This window comes from Anthonomus grandis, chromosome 18 (assembly GCF_022605725.1).
Source record: "Anthonomus grandis grandis chromosome 18, icAntGran1.3, whole genome shotgun sequence".
Lineage (NCBI taxonomy): Eukaryota > Metazoa > Arthropoda > Insecta > Coleoptera > Curculionidae > Anthonomus > Anthonomus grandis.
Window position 1 is genome coordinate 919,615 of NC_065563.1, and position 22,073 is coordinate 941,687.

Genomic DNA, 22,073 nt, shown 5'->3' on the forward strand with positions numbered 1-22,073 from the left:
TAAATATGCATATCTTCTCGCCTCTTCAATCAACGATGTGGGTTTCTGTTTGTATCTTGCGACCTTCTTACTTTAGGAATAAAATCACAAATTTCGGCTCAATTTTACAGCCTTTATTTCGTACATTTAGGGTACGTATAGTTTGCAACAACAACAAATCGAATCGATATCTCACGCGAGTTAAAGGACAACAACCGGCATTTGCTTTTTTAAAAAACAAATTTATTGAGAACAGGGACTAACTTAACTTACAACTAACTTGATTGATAGATAATGACTACATCGATTACTATATTAATTGTTATTGCTCTTGTCTATTACATTATATTTATACGTTCTAAAAATGATGACAATACAAACTAAGCTATTTCTAAATAAAGTATGCAGGGTCGGCATAAGGTGGCGGGTTGGTACCCGTAACTCCTCCCTCCTAAGAAATGAGCCCAGGGGTGAATTATATGACAATATGGCTCGGATTCTGTAGGGTTTCTTCGTCGTCACTGGTCGTGGTGGTGGTTTGGTTGAGATGTTTTCTTTTGGCCTGGATTAATTTTCTTGTCTTTCTCAGCAACAGGAAGGCGGCTACAGTAGTCATCAGGATATACAAGATGATGGTCCATACGCTAACATTTGTTATATGGACAGGTCCTTGGCTGGTTTCTTCCATTTTCTTGGCTTGGATGTCCATCATGGTTTGAATGTTCTTAAGTTCATCGAAGTTTAAGCTATTGAGTTCAAAGGGCTGTAAATCAATAGCATTAGGGCGAACATTTAAGTCTAAGGTCAGCTTGGGTAATTCAATGTTGTGAAAATGGGTGTTTGTATCGTGGAAACTTCTAATCTGGTAGTCCTGAATTTGTATGGTGCAGCTAGGGTTTAACTCAAGGACAAGGGTGCCTTGGATTGGGATATTTTCTTTATTATGGCCACATTGTTGGACAGCTACGGTTTTTTGGGGTGAAACAATTATCCATTTTTCTTGTTCCAGCTTCTGGATTTTCAAAGACTTGATCTCGGTTTGAATGGCTCGACAATTTGAGGGATGTTTTGAATACAACATCATTTGTACTTCACATGGCGGATCCTCGGATACGCTCAGAGGGCTGTTTTCTTTGCAAAGGTAGATTTCTGTAGCTACCTCTTGACATTTGGCATTGAACAGTACATATGAGTGTTCATTTAGGATAAGGTATTGACTTTGAGGGATAATTATTTGGTAAATGGAATTTAAGGGTACGGGCAAAGGGTAGAGGTGATATAGTACATAATTTTCAAGTTCAACTATAGGTACCTCTATTATAAAGAATATTTTGTTTTCCTTTGTATAACCCTTAATTTCGACAATTTTTTCGAATAGTAAAATGTTCTCTAAAGTTGCCGCAAATGGTAACTTAGTTTTACTTAAGTTAGGGCCAATTAATTTTATTTCATTTAGAAGTTCTTTTGGGTCGATTATAGAGCTGTGAAATATATTTAATTTCGAGAATGTTATCGCTATTTCGATGTTATCCAAGATATCGTATATATTTTGATACGCATTTATCACTTGAGAGACAAGTATTTCACTTAAAAAGAAAGAGTATGTATTTGTATTATTCAAATTCATTTGTTTAACCACCAATTCTAGTTTTTTTACACGATTTTCTAAAATACGTTGATTATGTGACAAATTTTTGCTTATGCTTTCGAAATGTTCGACAGATTTTTTAGATATAGTTATTTGCTCTTTTATAAAAGTTTTTTGCGAATTTTGGTTATTAGAGATTTCCAAAATAGCTTTGTCATATTTTTCAGCATCTTCTTGTGCGAGATTACCAGTTATGGTTTTTATAATGGAACCTAAGCCGTTAATAAGTCCACGTTTGTTTCGGTTGTTAAATAAGGGATTTAGTTGTTCAATTTGTAAGTTTACTTTAGCACTTAACGAATTGACTAGATTATAAGAGTTTAAAAAGGAGTTATTGTCAAAGAATTTATGAATTGATTCTTTTAGTTTTATAAAAGTCTGTTCTAGGTATTTGGTTTCTTGGATTATGTCACTTACGTCAAAAATTTGTACAAAAGACCAATAGTCTGCTGTGTTTTGGGCATTGCCGAGTTTAAGTGGTAGTAGTCCAGGGTTCTGGTTGAGGTTATGGAATTGGGGAAGGGCTAGTTCTCTTCCAACGAAGGTGAGGATTCTGTAACAACAGGGGGTTTTCTTAATTCTTTAACGTGAATTGTTGTTACCTTTTTAGATTGTTTATTTTTTACTTTAACTTTATTATGCTGTAGTAGTTGTAGTATTTCGTAGGGGCCTTTAAACTTATTGTCTTTTTTGTTTCTAGTGTTGTTAACTATATAAACAGTTTGACCTATTTTAAATTGTGTTTGTTCTGGTCCGGCAGTGTTATGTTTTTCTACGATTTTTCTTTTTGTTTGATCGATGTTTTCTGTCACTTTTTGATAAATGTGTTTGACTTTTTCCTTGTGATTGTTAACGTAATCATTATAAAATGTGGGTTCTATAATATCGCAGGGATCTCTACAATTAGTATGTCCAAGTGTTAGTTCAAAGGGAGTAAACTTTGTTGTTGAGTGTATAGAATTATTATAGGCAATTATTGCGTAATTCATTAAAGAAGTTACATTATCTGATTTATGTTTGTGTCTAAGAATTCGCAGGTGTTCAATTAGAGTCGAGTGGAATCTTTCAACAGGTGAATTAGATTCATGATGGAGTGGTGTAGTAAAATGTATTTTGATTTTGTGTGCTTTTAGTAATTCTTGTACAGTTTCATTCTTAAATTCGGAACCATTGTCCATTATAATTTTTTGAGGGATGCCATAAAATGAAAAATATTTTATTAGGGCATTAGAAATTTCGATAGCAGTTTTTCCAAAAATTGGAATTGCTTGTCCTAATTTTGTAAAGGGGTCAATTAATGTTAGGAAGTCTTGATTGTCGAATTTAAATACGTCAATGTGAATTAACTCAAAAGGTTTGCCTACTGTTTCGGTTAGAACCAGGGGAACATAAGGTTTTGTTCTGGAATATTTAGTGAGTTGACATGTTTCGCAATCATTAATATAGTTTGTAACATCTGTTTTCATGGAGGGCCAATAGTAATTTCTTTTAAGGTGTTCTAGAGTTTCGTTAATTCCTCTATGATTACATTTGCCTTCATGTTGGTGTTTTATTAATAATATTTTATGGTCGTATTCTCGTATGTTAGTGACTATTTTTGTACACTTAATTAGTTTCAGTCCAGAGCTATAGAAATTTTTTAAATACACTCTGTTAAAATCTAAATAAAGTGAGTCGTCATAAAAATATAGATAAAATGTTTTATTTCCGGTGGTGTAGGTTTTTAGTAAATCAAATATTAGTTGGTCGTTTGATTTAGGGATTTTTACTAAAAGAAGTTTTAGATGTTCGAACTTATCGTGTGTAACATCAAGTTTGTTTATGGAATGTCTAGAGATGATCATTTGCTGTGGTTTGTTATTTATTATGTCATCTAGTATTTTAATTCCTTCACTAAGATTATCAGGGTCACTGCATGAATGCGGTGTTGCCAAAGTTGGGGTATTGTCTATGACTTCTAAATTCGTGTTATTGTTAGCTGGTCTTATTAAAATATCTTGCAATATTTTAATTTTTGGGGACTTTCGTTGTTCGTTTTCATTTATGGTCGGGTTGGAGTTATAGTTGGTGCTTGTAGATGGTTGCGGGTTAAAGTATTGCGATTCAGGTAGATAAGGGCGGGAATAAATTGTATCATGATTTTCGAGAGGATTTTCAGCCATATTACGCAAAAAGTCTAAGATGTCGTTGTTGACTTCGCCTGGATTGTTAATGATGCTTTCGTTTTCTAAAGCGTTTATTTGAATTCTGGAAAGAGCATCGGCATTGGTGTTTTGAGTACCTTTTTTATAGATTATTTCGTAATCAAACTCTTCAAGCTTGAGGCGCCATCTGATAAGTTTACTATTTGGTTCTTTTAAACTAAAAAGCCAAACAAGAGGACGATGATCGCTATAAATTTTAAATTTCTTTCCATAGAGATAAGGGCGGAAGTATTTACATGCCCAAACTATTGCTAAAAGTTCTTTCTCAATAGTAGAATATCTGGATTCACTATCATTAAGTGTGCGGCTGGCATAAGCTACAGGTTTGTCATTTGGGACGTTGCCTTGTGAAAGAACGGCTCCTATTGCAAAATTACTTGCATCGGTGGTAAGGATGAATGTTTTTTCGAAATCGGGGTACTGAAGGATAGGGGCATTAATTAGCAGTTGTTTACAATGCTCGAAAGATCGGATAAATTCAGGGGAATGAACTACTTTTGAATCTTTTTTTAAGCAAGCTGTCATGGGCTTAGTTATTTTTGCAAAGTCTTTGATAAAACGTCTGTAATAGCCTAGAAGACCCAAAAAGGCTTTAATTTCTTTTGGACTTTTAGGAATTGGAAATTTCTGGATAGCAGATATTTTATCTGGATTTGGTTTGACTCCATTGGATGTAACGACATGTCCGAGATATTGGACTTCTTTCCTGAGAAACTCGCATTTGTCCAGTTGAACTTTAAAATTCGATTCACGAAGTCGTGAAAAAACTTGCTTTAGACGAGAAAGATGTTCTTCAAGGGATGTGCTAAATATTATTATGTCATCGAGATAAACTACGCAGATTTCATTTTGGAGGCCACGAAGGATGTTATCCATCACTCTCTGAAAGGTGGAGGGTGCGTTTTTAAGACCGAATGGCATTCGACAAAACTCAAAATGTCCAGACTCAGTAGAAAAAGCGGTTTTAGAAATATCATGTGGATCCATCTCGATTTGGTGGAAACCATTGGCGAGATCTAAAGTGGAAAAATACTGACTTCGACCAAGTTTGTCCAGAATATCGGCAATATTGGGAAGGGGGTATTTATCTCCTACAGTGCGCTCGTTTAATCGCCTGAAATCTATAACGACTCTCCATTTGCGTTTGCCAGAAGAATCAAGCTTTTTTGGAACGATCCATATTGGACTGGACCAGGGAGAAACTGAATTTCGAATAATTCCTTGATCTAGCATTTTAGAAACTTGTTCCTTGACTTCTTTTTTGTGAATCTCGGGGTAGCGGTAAGTTTTAGTGAAAATGGGGCTTTCGTCTGTTAAATTTATTTTGTGTTGAATTTGGTTTGTAAAAGTTAATGGGATTTTGTCACAATAAAAGATGTCTCTAAAATTAAAGCATAATTTTCTGAGCTTTTCTTTTTCTTCTTTATTACAGTGTTGTAAGCGTAAATTTTTCAGATTTTCTTTTAATAAATTGTCATGTTCGATGGTAAGAGTTTGTTCACTTTCCATTTTTTGACAAAAATTTACGTCTAAAGAATTTATTGGTTCAACGTTAAATGATTTATTTATGTTGATTTTGACGGGGGTCTCGTTAGAATTAGTGACCATAGTATAAGCGTAAAAGTTAGAAATGTTTACTAATGCTTTTGGAATTTCTACTCCATTTTCGAAATTTATGTAATCAAAAATTCCTAAACCAGATTCAATAGTCACAGGTAGTTTAATAACTTCTTGCGATCTTGGTGAAATGATTATAGAAAAGTTTTGAAAAAAATTGTCGGAATTATTATTGGTTATTTCTTTAGAGTTTTCGAAAATTATTGGAATGTCAGAGTTTTGTGTAGAAAGTTTACTATTTTTTAGGTCAATTTTAGCGTTTAGTTGTTTTAATAGATCAGTACCAATCAAACCATCATATTTTTGAGAGAAGCTAAATAAATAAAATTTGTGTGAGCCACGGGTGTTAAATATTTTAAAAATAGGGATGTTAGCAACTTCATTGTGAAAGGAATTAGCGTGTGCCGTCTGTATATTAAATATCTCATTTGAAATGTGATTCTTAAAACATTTGTATGCTAGTTGCGGACTCATCAAACTTCTCGAGCTTCCAGTGTCGATTAAAAAATAAGCTTGTATTTCTGGGATGTAAACGTACGGTAAATCTGATCTGATATTGTTAAGGTATATTATGTTACGGGTTCGTGGTTTGTGATTTCGTGAAAATTTTGCTGTTCAGATGAATTGTAGGGTTCATCGGAACTATGAGGTAGATGACTTTGATCGTGTGATGAACTATCATGAGGTTCATCGTATTGAGTTTCTGGGAATGCACCAGTTAATTGTGCATGTGGCGACAAAATTTCACTGTGATAATCAGAATAATTGTAATTTAAATTAATATAGGGGTCATTGAAATAATTATCAGGATCGTAGTAATTATTTTCTGAATATTCGGGGTAAGCGGATTCCAAATTATTATGGATAATAGTGTTGCCAGAACTTGTATCCATAGGCTCAGGTTGATTTCTTCGAATAATAGAGCTTGCTCGGGGATTAAAATTATTTGGTCTACTTGGGGGTAGAAAGGGTTGTCTAAAAGTAGAGCTATTACTACTTCTAAAAAGGTGGGGCTGTGAAATAGAGTCAGTACGAGATCTATTTTGGAAGTTATTGCCTAGATGAACAGGGCCTTGAGGAAAATTTGAACGATTCAAATTTTGGGGAATTGATCCAATACCTTGTGGTACATTAGATCTGAAAATATTTTGAGGTAATGGGGTCGGTTGAAGAGCATTTCTATATGGAAAATTAGAGGTTGGAATATTCGTATATGGTCGTTGTTGGGGTTGATGCCTGGAAGAATGTGGGAAATTTCGAGGTGGTAAGGGTGGTAAAGTAAGCGGTCTTGAATAGTTTTGTTGAAAATTCTTGCCTTGAGAAAAATAAAGAAAGTTCTCTTCTTCTACGACTAAAGAAATTGCTTTTTCCAAAGTGTCAGGGTTTCTTAGCCTAACAACAAGTTGGATTTGGTAAGGTAATCCATTTAAAAATGTTTTAAGGGCAAAATCTTCGTAATGTGTTAACTTAATTCTACGTTCATTTTCATCTGCAACGGAAGTATTGAGTTTTGAAAATAAGAGTGAACGAGCATCTTGCACTCTCATACCAAATTGAACAGGATTTTCATTTCTACGTATTTTTAATAAAATTAAATCTTGTATCAAACATTCAATACTACGCTGATCTGAAAAAGCTATTAAAAGTGCGTCTTTAATTAATAACCATGAATTTAAATCTGAGTTAGAGCATATGAGATCGGCTGCACGACCTCTCAGTTTCATTAAAATTGTATCAATTAAAGCTAAATTTATCGGATTATTTAAATTAGTGGCATCTTGAAAGTTTTGAAGTACATGCTCACAAGCAGTGATAAATCTATTGAGTTGTCTTGGATTGCCATCAAAAGTAGGGATATTGTCAGCTTGATATCTTAACATACCAATATCTATTTGACTCATTTTCTTTTTTTCGATAGTAATTGAAGGTAAAGGTCTTAGTTCTTCGTGAGAAACGGTTTGCAAAAAATTTATGAACTCGTTGAGTTCTCTTATTTCATGCTCAGACATAAAAGAAATTCAAAAATCTAGTAAAATTTACAATTATTAACTGTAAAAATTGTAAAAATAAAGGTTATAAAAAGGTAAAGCGTCTTTTTATAAAGAAATAAAAATAAATGGTAAAAACTTCAATTAAAATTCACTCAAATAAAATAAAATACACCTTGGTAAATATTAAAATATACCAAAATACTCGAAAATAAATGCAAAAATATATCACCAAAAGGATTTAAAAATAATGGTAAGGAAAAATGTTCACTTACAGTAAGGTTCTTGCCAAAATTTCCATTTGTCTCTTAGCCTAATTTCCTAAAGGAATCGATTTTTGTATTCCCAGGACCTAAACTATAGCTGTTCTCAATCCGGTGCTGAACGGGTGGTTGCTTCAATTGGATCGCTGCAGGTACTTCCGACGATTCTTGTTCTTTGAAGGTTTCTGCAGGTCTTCTTTCAGCTTCCAGGGATTGTAGCGGTCTTCAAACCGTAGAAACGGACCCAAATATGGCGATTTTTGTCCAATATTGGAAAGACCGAACTACCGACTGCGCCAGTTAAAGGACAACAACCGGCATTTGCTTTTTTAAAAAACAAATTTATTGAGAACAGGGACTAACTTAACTTACAACTAACTTGATTGATAGATAATGACTACATCGATTACTATATTAATTGTTATTGCTCTTGTCTATTACATTATATTTATACGTTCTAAAAATGATGACAATACAAACTAAGCTATTTCTAAATAAAGTATGCAGGGTCGGCATAAGGTGGCGGGTTGGTACCCGTAACTCGCGTACAGATGCAGACGTAGTCGTAGGCTCAGCGAGAACGGGCCGCGAGTTACGGGTACCAACCCGCCACCTTATGCCGACCCTGCATACTTTATTTAGAAATAGCTTAGTTTGTATTGTCATCATTTTTAGAACGTATAAATATAATGTAATAGACAAGAGCAATAACAATTAATATAGTAATCGATGTAGTCATTATCTATCAATCAAGTTAGTTGTAAGTTAGTTAGTCCCTGTTCTCAATAAATTTGTTTTTTAAAAAAGCAAATGCCGGTTGTTGTCCTTTAACTCGCGTCGACCACCGGAAAAGGCCTCTCCTAGCGGAGGATCGCAATACTACAATCGTACAGTCCGTACTCAGTATAAATTGTGATGAAGCGGACAGGGTCGTATTAAGAAATTTACCAATGGAGAAATCCTTCTTTTAAAATATCGCCTTCCATGCTCGTTGAAGAACCTTCAAAGTTTTTAAAACATTTATGCCTTTTAGGCATCTGATTGTGTCCTTGATTTTTTGAGAGTTGGCAAATTGTACAATATTTGTTTTTTATGCCAATAAAAAGGACCTGAAAATTACATTTTTGATTTCGCGAAAAACTATAAACCGCTAATTCAATTTTTACCTGTTTAGTTCTACAGCCTATAATTGCTGCAGCTCCTGAAAGAGAATTGTAATTGGATCTATATGATCTTTTGGCCCAAGACTCATCCGCTACGACAGTAATCATAGGAACCCCATCAGGTGAGAGATCACCTGCTTCTATAGCTAATTTCTTTTCCGTCTCATAGATTTCAAAGAAATTATTTCAAAAGTTTCTCCAAGAATATCTTCATGAATTCGATATGTCCGTTGAGATGGAAAAGGAGTTTCTAAGCATGTTGAAAGCTGCGCTAGAGCACTGTAACCTGCCCCTATCATTATCACCCCCAGAACAGCATCTTGATTCGGGTTTGTGGCTGTCGTTTGCAGATCGTATGTTCCTCTACACATATCACACTTTAATATTGACACATATCCATTTCTAACTTCTTTTATGACATGAATGTTGCTTAAGGTGCACCCAAACTTTGGCTCGTGGTTATTTAGATTTTTCATACAGTCCAAGAAATATTGAATATCCACTAATCTTCTTCCCTCTAATTTAACAGGTTTTTCCTAAAAAAAAGTACAAATTAGAAAACATGTCTATTAATTTTAATAATGAACTATCTAAGATTAGGTAATATCCAGAGAAAAATAAGTACAATGAAAAAATAATTGTATGAATTCTCGGAATTTGGATAAGGAACTTGAAGAAAAATGGATAAGGGAGATGGGTACCGTACCGTATTTTATTGAGTTCCATTATTACGAACTTACCTCATTTTGGTTCTGAACTGTTTTAGGGGTATTTCGTACAATACTTTAATTTTCTTTACCAAGAAATGCTGTTATTGTTTCTTAACTAGCGTCAACTGCTATAGTCTTAAAAATAATTAGAATATATAATAATATAGATATAAAAGAATATTAAAATAAACATACATTCTCGTCTAGAGGTTTGCCACTTGATTGATCTATAGCCTCAAAATTACTTGATGACGTAGATTCGTCCTTCATTTTTAATGTAACCTAAAATAATATTATTTTTATGTTGAAGCGCGCGCAAGAGAATGTGTATCTTTTTAAAATTAAAAAAGGGCTAAGTATGAGAATAAGCAATTGCGAATCTTAAGATCTTTTATATGAAAATGGAAGGGTTGTTGTCTATAGATCACTCTAGATGGTCAAGGAGCTTTTTGTTAATTGACGATTGAAATAAAAAAAATATTGGAACGTAGCTCTTCTGGAATAAAGACATCTCAATACAAATTTGTATTTTGAAAAAGTATCTTTTTGAGTCCTACAGTTAAATGTTATTATTTCCGAATAAAAACAAAATTTGCATTATACTAAAGGGAACTTTAGGAATTGATATTCTCGTCCCATTTCTTCTGCTTTGCGCTCTGTGATGGGGTAATCGGAGGGATGAGTTTATCAGATATATAGAATAATAATGTAACACTATATCTAGTATCTAGGTATTCCTTGGCGCCACATTTTATATAAATTACCAAACATTTTTCCCTAGTTGAGTTGATCTAAATAAACAAAACAATATTTGATCAAATAAATTTGTTTTTTTTTATTTATTAGTACCAGATAAACCCAACCAGGACCCAACCCAACTATCATTTGAAAATATCTAGGTAGTTTGTCCCTCATAATCGTCTAAAAAGAAATCAGAGCTCTATTACACAACACACGCTCTATTTTAATTAAATAAAATTCCGGAAATATATTTCCTGCTTTTTTTATTGGTTCTTCTCTAAATGAACAATGCGCACGTCATGATTCTGCCAACATAGTGCTTTAGTGCGGATCGTACTTTTTTTTATTTCTTACCAAAGAGCAATGGTAATGTAAATGGACATTAAAAATTATAATTATGCAAACAAAAAACATTGTAATTACATATATACTTACAATCTGTCCTTTTTTCGGACCTGGACGTTTTCTAACTGCATTTAACCTAAGTCGGCCTTTAAATCCTTTTCTTTTAACATCCATATTTTACAAGTATTTAAAAAAAAATACTAGTGAAAACACAGGAACACTTTTCAGTATGTAACCACCAAAACCGCCTCTCTCACCGCTGCCCCTCAGCTGTGTGGCTAGAAGATAGGTAGCGGAGCCTTAAAGATGTTGGCAAAATATGAATAAACTCATGCAGTTATTTGACAACATGCTTTCATGAAAAATTATCGGTAATTTTGATGCACTTGTGCAATTACCCCCGAAAATGAAATTGCAATAATGGCATTGACATATTCTAAACTTAAAAATACAATTCGTAATTCGTGATTCGCATCTATATGAAAAAATGTCCCTTAAGATTTTTTTAACGGCACATTTTTACAAAGGAAGAATCCTAAATGGCTGATAGGTATCTCGAAAAATAAAAACAAACACCCCTTTTTATTAGAGAAAACAAGCAAAGGTCAGTTTTTTTTAATCACAAATATCCCCTAACTTGCCGGAATTTATTATCCACTTATTATCTCTCACACAGTTCTTTATTTTTAGGAAACCGAAACATTTTTATTTTTTCATTTCTACTGCTAATTCTACAGTCATAAAATTATTGACACACATGGCCTGACATCTTCCAATAGTGGCGTCCAATTTACTGTTGGTTAGGGGTGAACACTCGATACAGAAAAATAGTCAACTAATTTATTTGGCCACCAGCGATGGTCTAAGTGGGTGGACATAACGGAGCGCCGACCATCGCTCTGACCATAGCATTGCACCATAGCTCTGCTCGCCATAAATAATAAATACACACTGTTAGATCTGTGTGGCAACATTGAAGCGCCGACCATCGTTCCGCGCATAGGACGGAGCTAAGGTCTCTACATCGTACCAGGGTAAAAATCGAGCTTAGTATTTTTTACACCCTCGACCGGAGAACGTCGCGTTAAATCGCTGCCGTCGTTTAACATGGATAAAAAAAGTTAATCGGGCATGTCATGTATGTGTCCAAGATAAGAACAATTTCTGATTTGGAAAACGCGATTTCTCGTAGACGAAACATCAGATTCAAAATTATTTACGTCATATTAAAGAGCTCAACATGCTCTTTAATATGACGTAAATAAGTTTTCAATCCGACGAGACGTTTTGTCTATGAGAAATCGCTTCATCCAGGTCAAAACCTAGTTTAATCTTATCTTGGACACACCGTATATTCGTATTAGAAGAACATTTCAAGTTTTTTTATGTTTGTATTTAAAAAAAATGTTAAACCTTAAGTTTTATATAACACAATGATTGACTGTAAAAACCGGATTTCAGTTAACACCCGAATTTTCTTGGAAATTCTAGTTTTAACGATATGTGGTTGGAAACGCGCATGGTTAGATTAATTTTTAAGAGAATTTTTGGGATCCGTCGAGAAGTCAGTAGCAAATGTAATTCCCTTAAAAATCAGCCTAACCATGGGCGTTCCCAACTACTTATCTTTAAAGTTAAAGCTAGGTTTTTCTAGGAAATTCGGGCTTTAACTGAAATCAGGTAGGTATAACATTATGTATTTAAAAAAAAAATTAAATACATTTGTTAAAGTTTCACATATTTCTGCCGAAAAAATTTGTAACGCTTTGTTTTTTTATATTTGTTTAAAAAGAAAATGTTGTTTTGAATTTTTGTATTTAAAAAAAATGTTTCTAGGAAGAAATATTAATAAAGATTTAAACTTACCTTAAAGTTACCATGAGTCTTTCTTCGGATCCAATTGGTTGACAATGGCAATTCTGGTAATTTTTGTTTAGTTTATCTCCAAGTTCGTTTAAAATATAATCAAAAGTTTCTATTTTCATTCTCATGTAAACAAAAAAGCGGGCAGGGTCTTTTCGTAAATCTTTATAAAGATGATGAAATTCTCCATACGACATGCGTTTTTTGTTTAGGGGATGTATTTTCGTATTTTGATATCTTTTATATAGGTACCACTTTTTAGCACTAGAACTCAAAATAATATCTTCTTCATCTGATGAAAAGGAGGTTGAAAAATCCATGTTTATGCGACACTTGTTTACGCCAAACTAGTGTAAAAATGCGATGCTCCGAACCTCGATGTGACCACTGCGGCGCATGGGTCGGAGCGAGGGTCGGACCAATGGTCGAGGGGGCTTTGCTATGGTCGAGGATCAATGATCCCCGTTATGTCCATACCCTAAGAGCAGAGTTCCGTGTGCGATGGTATAAGAGCCGAGTAACCGGCAACAACCCAAATATTTTTCGCGGAATCAAACCGGTCGCGCTCGCTGGGGCCACGCTTTTGGAGATGTTGATTTTCGTTACTTTTGATTACTCGTTACTAATCGTTACTCGACTATTAAGTAATCATTTAAAGTATTCGTTACTTTGATTACTATGATTACTGTACCGATTGTGTTACTTTTATTGGTATTTGCATGTAAAATACCGCTATCGGTACCGATTGACGATAATCATGCACAAAAATTAATAATAAATATAAAAAATAAATAAAAATTTAATTAAAAATAAAAATGCTGATTTGGTATTTACCTATTAATTCCAGCGTCATCATTTGTTAGTCTTTTCGTATCTATACTATGTTTTCGTATAACTCGCATTTGATTACATACATACGTACGGTGGTCTGCGCTTGATGCTGTATAAATAGTATAGAGTATATGTATTAGGTAGTAATCAAAGTAATCATATGTTTTTGAATTCGGTATTCGTTACTTCGGGTATCAATGAGTAACGAATACTTCTGTAACGAATAGTTACTTTTTCAACATCTCTACACGCTTTCCAAAGTCTGGCCCCATAGAGGTGGTCATTTTAATTACAAGGGATGAGTTTTCTATTGCGTAGCTATAATCTTCTTTGGTGCTACCTATTTAGTTTAGACTTGAAATTTAAATGCCCCAATGAATAAAAATAAAGCAATTACTTTTGCTTAAAATATGAAAGCCAAACTTTGCGGATGATTAGAAGCGGAGGGGTGCAATTGAATGGCCGGCCAGATCGCCGGATCTGACTCCTTTAGATTTTTTTTTGTGGAGGTATCTTAAGTCCAAAGTTTATGTTAATCGGCCAAACAACATTGAAGACTTAAAAATTAGAATAACGGAAGAAATAAGATTGATAGAACCTTCTGTTATCGATAACGTTTTACAAGAATTTCAGCATCGACTGGGATATTGCCAAGAGGTTCGTGGCAGCCATTTTCAACACTTAATAAATTAATTAAAATATTTTTATGTATTCTTGCTTGATATAAATAACTCTTCCAAAAATAGCCTTTTATTGTGTTCAATCGTCAACGGTCGAGTTTAGGTATAGGACATGGTACATGAAATGTACTTAGAATTTGATGTAGAACCTAAATCTAAAATAAAAAATAGGTGTTTACATTTAAAAAAATTACGTTGATGACCGTAACTTATTTTTGGGCCACCCTGTATACATAAAATTATAGTAAGAAAACCCGCAGTTAAAAATAAAAATCGACATGTCCGAGCGTTTTTTTTTTGAACATACCCCTGAATTTTAAATGCATTTATTCCAACCTTTACGTTCGCACTGCATACAGATTATTATTTATTTTCTTTTTATTTTACTCATCTACCTAATATTATCTACCATAGATTGGGCATGTTACCTATCTATAGACAATATACCAAACTTAAGGAGTTTATACAAACACCACTGTTAATCAGTAAGAAATCATTCCATAATTTAGTAGGTCTATTTTATATAAAAAAATAAAAGAGATGACACCTAGTATTCATAACAAAAAGATTAAATTCAATAGTACCTATCTTAACTAAAATGGATGGATACTTCTAACATAGAAGTGGTCACAAATGAAGATAACAGTAAAGAAAAAGATGACACACTTACGTTTTTTGAACAAGATATGGTTCCAAATTTCATCATCTTCACATCCAGATGATCTACTTAAGAGAAAAGAACTTGCGGTAGAACAATTAGGTCAACATTTTTCAAATCTCGTACAGATGGTTAAAAGAGACTCGACTCCTGAAGCAACAAATATAAAATAAAGAATATTTGTCGCGGAAAAATAATTAAAGTACAGCCTACGTCCACAAGTAGAAGATCGCAAAGATCTGGAATGACATCTTGATCAAAAAGAATTCAGGCAGGAAGGCCAGCAAAAAATAAATAAATCATCCGAAGACGTAAGGTTCCAAGGCCACTGAATCAAGCTGAGGACTGCAACAGCCATAACGCCAAATATTATTAAAAAGTTTATTTTAGGCTAACTAACTATAATAAAATACTAATTTAGATACTAATACAACTAATTAGATAATAAAGTTAAGATCTAACATAAAGTTTCGTAGACTGAGATATTTTATTTTTATTTTATGTCAAGTACCTGTATTTGTTTTTAATAAATATTTGTTTAATACCTATAAATCTGTTTTATTTTTCTATTAAAATTAATCTAATAAAATAATCTCTTATAGTCGTATCCTTACTTGGTGCACCTTCTAATTCTAAACAGTTTGCAAACTGTTCTGAAATTGCAAAAAAATTTAAAGCAAACTTCAGAAAAATACTTAACGTAGTCAAGCTTAACCACTGAAAAGTATTTACGTACCTTTAAAAACCCACAATCCACTATTAAAATTTTTAAAGTACAACACACCTTCACAACATTAGGTATTTGTTTTCAAATTTGCCAGTCGCATCATATTCATTAAATATTTAAACATCCTTTACCTTGTCTTATATTGAAATAGCTAGAAAAAATAATAATTATTTACTAATTATTTTGTATATTATGTATTTTGTATATATTAATTGTAATTATTTAAATTAATAAATAATTACACAATAATTAAATGTGTTACTACCAATTTTACAGCACTAAAAAAATCATATAAAAACATTTTTCTTTCTAATGATCTGTGGCGTAGTATAGTATGGAGTGATAAATAAGCGCATTTTTCAACTACATATTATACTGCGGAGTGCGGTGCAGAACCGCCGAGTTCTGGAGTGCCCTGTGCTGTAGTATAGTTGGAGTGCCCTGTGCTGTAGTATAGTATGTAAATACGCGGCCCGGCGGCATATTTGTAAACGACGTCCATGATCGCGATTCGGTTCTAGCCAACACCCACTCAAAGACAAGGCCTTAGTGCTTGGCGCGTGACGTCATCGATGTGGGCCACCGATTTTTAAAAACCAAGGGATTTCATATGCTTATATCTCAATATTTGGCTTATTTTAAAAAATGTTAGGAATAGAATAGAGTTCAGGAAACATTCAAAGGTATGTTTTAGTTCTGGTTGAATGTCAGGTTAAATATTATGGTGTAATATTTAATGCAGACTCCCAACTCCCCCACATCTGCACCAAAATTCAACATATGTATTTAGGTATTTATAATAATTTTTTTATACCATCAAGTAGTAAAAAATGTTATAATATACACATAAATACATATATTGACTTTAAAAGCTTAAAAAGCTTATCATACTCCAGTTCATGTAATTTTTTAATTGCAGAAAAAGAAGCACATTTTTTCTTCGAAGTGTCAAAATCAGGAAAATAAAATTTTTGGTCTAGTTTAGAGTTAAGCCAATTATTAAATACACATTTAAGTAAGTGAACTGTGTCAAATAGGTAAAATAATGGTCTCTGATTATCTATGGGATGAGGATAAACAATGCTAAGTTGGTCTGCAGTTGAAAAATGACTCATGGCTTTCCCATTAATGGCATTATAATCACTTATAACACAAAAAACTATGTACCCAATCTCCTCTAAATTTTCAATAATTGTCTTAATAAAATTATGAAGTATGTCTGATGTAATTTTGGAGATGGGAGCTATGTGAACTACTTCCTTAAAGCTGGAACACACACTGGTAATCATAAAAGTAAATGCCGAGGAAGCTAGAGACTTATTATTGACTGATGTTCCAGTGATATTACTGCCTTTATAGTCCATGTAAGGATCAATATGAATTTCATCAAAAAGTAGTGTCACAAATCTCTCAGGATCCTTTAGTAAACTAAACACATTTCGGGCATAAGTTAAAAACATTTTTTTTTCATCTATGTGGGGATCGGTCATGTGTTTGTTACAAATACCCATTATAGTTTGAGGATGTGGTAAAATTAGGGATCCATAATCTCTTAAATACTTGTATACATGAGGACTAATATAGAAGTCAAAATTATTGTACTACATACTTGAATATCTGTACCTTTCCTTTGCAGTTGTAAGCAAAGCTAATTGTTCACAAATAAAATCGAAAGCATGCACTATTTTGTTGTCTTCAAGGTTTTTAAAACTTTTTAGTATGTTTGACACAAAATCGAACACACGTTTTATTTTATTTATGTCATTTGATGGTTTGACATGATCGAGAATAGTATTGCCAAGGGTATTGGTAAAGTCCAGTGCAACGATATATTAGAATGGTCACCCGTCAAAACACCAGCATTCCACCTGCCAAACAATGTCATCCACCTTCTATTTACATTGTTTGACAAGTAAAATGCTGCTGTTTTGACGGGTGACCATTCTAATATATAGTTGCACTGGACTTTACCAGTCTCGGTAGCAGAATTTGGATTTAAGTCACAGTCAGGTTTGTCATTATTGGTAACATTTTCCTCCAAAGGCAGGGTAATAATAGTAAGGTCTATTGCTTTAAGTATTGCATATAAATCATCTAAACTATGGGAAGTATATGGAGTTTTAAATTTTGATGTTAAAACACAAACTGGCTCGCTATATAAAAAAGTTTCAACATTTAAATTAAAATTAAAAACAATTGCCCAATTAATGCATGGACCAGGTGTGTATTCAATTTTAAAAATTGTTAGCTTTTTGCTGTCTTGAGTCTCACTGTGAGCAGTAAACCAATCTTTCGGTAGTTTAAAAGCAGAAAATTTTTCAATAAACTCTTCAAAACTGTCAAAATTATTTTGTTTCTCATGCTTGCCAAAGTCAATTTTGCTTAATTTGCTAACATCAACTTGTCAATATTTTTAAACCTTTCATCACCGAACAATAGAATTCTAACAAGACTAGAAGGTTCACTTAACGCTCCGCCTCTTCTTATGCCTATCTCACTCGAATATCGGACGCTACTCTTTTTAAGTCTCTCGAAGTCGCTCCCAGGCGAAATGCATATACCGGCTGTCTGATAAGGCATATTTAAAGTAGTATAACAGTTGTCTCACAGAGCAGCTATTTGTAGGTAGAACTATACTGTGCTAGAACGTTATAGCGATTGTTTTGCGATTTGGTTTTATTAGGGATTTTATTAAGGATTCTGATAAAATGCCACGAATGTGTTGTGTTAATGGATGTTTGATTAGAGAAGGGACAGAAATATCATTGTTTCGGTGGCCCAGGGATGAACATAGGTAAGAATTTATAGAATCGTTTTAGTATAATCGTATATAATCGTATAATTTTGAATGATAATTTTTTTAATATTTATATTTTATACATAATAGAGGGTAATAATATTATTAAAATGAGAAACAATAATAATAATAATAATAATAATAATAATAATAATAATAGTAATTTTTTTTTATATTCATCAGTATAAAAAAATTGTAAATGATATTTCTAGATGTCAACTTTGGAAGCAGGCTTTGGGATTTGTTATTAATCATAGGTATGCCAATATGACTCCGGTATACTTATGAAGAATGTATTAATATTAAATTAAGAGTCTGCGAATTACATTTTCCTCAAGAAACCTTAATGCGTAATACAGTAAGATCAAATCTGCTGTATAACGCTGTCCCGTCAAAAAATTTATGGCAAAATAGCGGAGAAACTAGTAAGTGTGTTCATTTTTTATACAGATAAATTTACCTTGATTTATTTGATGAATTGTAACAATTTGTTATAAAACATTATTGTTAAGATAAAATAAGAAAATTAATATTTCAGGTGAGGCTAGAAGATTAAAAGAAACAAAAGCTTGTATTAAACAAGTTTGTATTAAACAAGTGTAGAACAAGTATTATTCTGCAATGAAACAAATTAAGATTACTGTTGTCGTTTTTCTTATTTTTTAGTTATATGTATGCATGTAATGTATAATATAATAATTTAGGATATGTTATAATTATAATCTTCAATATATGATCTTCAATCAATTAAACAGTTTAAGATATTTTCTTTTTTATTTAAATACCTACAACTAAAACAGAATGGGTCACAATAATATTAATTACATAGTTTGATTGTTTTGAAACACCCCGGTAAGTAAACCTTTATTTTATTTTGATGGCCAACGCGCCGTTAACTGTCTGCATTACCCTCGTACAAGCCGACACAGCTGAACACTTGCGTGGTTTTTTTGCGATCGGCGGCTCATATTTGAGAGCGCTACTTCAAACAGCCGACCGAGAGTGGGACTTCTAGTCTTGTTATTGTTCGGTGCTTTCATCTTTACTTGGCTTTACCCATTTTCGCCTTAGATTTATATCCTTAGGAAAACCGAAGACATGCACTTTAGGTCCGTTTTTAAAGTGTCCGTTACAACCCGGAACACAACACTTTTGAGGCATATTTACACTCTGGTATTAACTACAAGCCGAACTAGGAGAAAAACATTAAATTAAACACGAACTAAAGTATTAAAGTCTGATATAAATAAATAAATCCGCGGCGCGCCGGAAACCGGTTTTTCCGAGGATTTTTCTAGTCCGAAAATACGATTTTGCGATTTAAAAGTACGCGAAGATTTTACATAAATATTAACATACACGTTTCGCGGAAATAAACAGTTCCGATTTGAGAAAAAAAAACACAATAATGAGCTAATGTTTACTGCGGATCCCGTCAGAAATACCGGCAACCACAGAACATAAATATAAACAACCTAACCTCTCGTTTCATCAGGTGGTACAACTAGTAGATGCGCCCTTGTCAGATTTATATAGAAACTCCTATTGGCAAGTAACAAGGTATTAAGTAGATAAATAATAAAATTTGAAAAAATGGAAGTTTAAAATATAAAAAGAGAAATAAGGATGCACTCATTTTTTTAACCAAATTGTAAAGTAAGAGTAGTTAAAGATATAGATTTAATTATTTTAAGATAGTAATAGAGCATCCTAACGTTCACGTCAATGTGCAAAGTCTGGCAGCGTTGCAGGCAGCCTTCCGCGGACGAACAACGGCAGCGTCAACAGCTGAATTCACCCGAAAAGCAACCCGAAGTGCATCGATCAAACGCGTGACGTCACGAGCAAAATTTTTTGGAGCGCTTTGTCCTTTTGTAGAGGTGTTATTGACCTAATATGTGATAAAACTGTGATATGAACTTCGACCGACTGTAAAAAGACTGTGATATATTCCTTCTAGTACTAGTTCCTAATTAATTTTACATATTTTACTTATTTATTAAATCCAATTAAATATGTTGAAGATGCTTCAAATAAACGCCGACCGCTCCGCTGGTGCCCCCGATATGGCAGCGAAAGTTGCAGCAAAAGAATCTACAGATATTTTAGTAGTGAGTGAGCCAAATATAAAATTAACAAAAAATTCACTCTGGAGTACAGACAGGGCAAGCTGGGTGGCTCTTAAACTCTTAAACACAAACATTAATGTCAAGAGGGTTATGAAAGAGAATGGAGTACTGGGACTTCAGCTAAAAAATCTATGGGTTTTAGGCATCTCCAAATATTCTGCTGCAACAACACAAAACTTACATTGATACACTGCTAGATATGGTAGAGACTACAGGACGAGAGGCAGTAATAGCTGGTGATTTCAATACGAAAGCAGAAGAACGGGGTTCGTCGAAAACTGATAGAAAAGGACAATATATCTTGGAGGCCGGGGCAAGACTCGGACTAGCAGTTCATAATGACGGAACCCCCACATTCGTAAGGAGAAACACGAGATCTCATATAGACTTAACTCTATCTACGCAAGGAATAGCTAAAAAAATTAGAGAGTGGAGGGTTTTGGATCACGAGCCCTTATCACTACATCTACATATAGCTGTTGAAATTCTCGTTAAAAATTATATCAAGCATGACATTCAAAAATAAAACCATAATCAACAGAGAAAGGGTAGGCGAGAAGATGAATGTTAATGTTAATTAACCGAGATAAAAACCAGAAAATCACTACAATCTGACAAATATGGTCAGAAAGATTCTCAACAATTCTACAGATAAACATTATGGACCAAACAGACAAAGAACCCCATACTGGTGGGGTGAAAAAATAGAGACACTAAGAAAGAGCTGCCAAAGAAGTCTCAGGGCAAAACAAAGGTTTCATACAAACAAAATTTGACTTGGCAACAGTCGAACAGCAAAGTGCTGCCCATGAAGAACACATAAACGCAAGAAAAGCGCTCAATGACGAAATTAGAAAGGAAAAAACAAAAATGTGGAAAGAACTCTACAATGAAGTGGGGATCGTCCTGTGGGGACAAGCCTATCACATTGTTAGGAAAAACATAAAAGGCGATACAGAACCAATAAAATTGACAGATGATAGAGTGTCGGAAGTAATAAACGAGCTGTTTCCCAGTTATCCAATCTCGAATGATTCTACGGCGAGATTGGATCACTGTATGCAAAGGGTGGCTCAGGTACTTACCTTCATACTCACTTTCCTTCCTTTACCCTTGCCTTCTTTCCGCTAAACTTGGGGCGAGACTCTTTTCGTCTTTCTATTTCGACCGCTCTTGGTCAACCCTTGATATTTCCGATCCCGGCGCTATTAGGTTTTTGAGGGCTAGGAATCCTTCTACACCTCAAAAAAAAAAACATAAAAAAATTAAAATAAAATAAATTGATAACATGATAATGACTGGGCTATGGACAAGAACTATAAATAAATAATAGGAGGGTTAAACTACAGGAGAAAAGTTTACGGAGCAGGGGCACGGATCCCCAGTTCCGGTCGGTGACGCGGGTGAGCGAGCAGGCCCCGCACGACCGTCAGCCAAAAAACTGCTCATTTCCATTGGCAGGGAACCAGGCCTGGGAGCAGTCCTATGCGACTGAGAAAGGAAAGAGAAAGGAATTATTAGAGATGGATTCTTCCCAGCGAGAAACGGTATATCCAGGACACCCCCATTTGCAAAGGGGACCATATCGTAGGAGGTAAAGGAACACCAGACAAGTGAAGAGAAAGACGCAGTATGCAACAAAAACAAAAAAAGGAAACGAAACGCTACTCCAGAAGCACAGAATATATTTTGGATCATATCGAGAAACCTTGAAGTACTGAAAACTAGGG

At 33.9% G+C, this 22,073-nt stretch overlaps 1 protein-coding gene across 1 annotated transcript; it reads right to left on the reverse strand.

Annotated features, from left to right (window-relative positions):
* Window positions 1–207: 207 nt before the first annotated feature.
* LOC126746836 (uncharacterized) lies at window positions 208–8,223 on the reverse strand. The gene is made up of 2 exons (XM_050455229.1): window positions 7,712–8,223; window positions 208–2,180 (listed from the first exon to the last, which is right to left on the reverse strand). The coding sequence occupies exons 1-2, from the start codon at window positions 7,735–7,737 to the stop codon at window positions 455–457; spliced, it is 1,752 nt and encodes a 583-aa protein (XP_050311186.1). The 5' UTR covers window positions 7,738–8,223; the 3' UTR covers window positions 208–454.
* Window positions 8,224–22,073: the final 13,850 nt, after the last annotated feature.

Bases quoted from the DNA above. Each gene is read 5' to 3' on its own strand.
- LOC126746836 (XM_050455229.1), bottom strand. From the start codon at position 7,737: ATGGAAATTTTGGCAAGAACCTTACT. The intron at 2,181-7,711 runs GTAAGTGAACAT...CTGTTGTTACAG, and splicing joins ATTTTGGCAAGAACCTTACT to AATCCTCACCTTCGTTGGAA.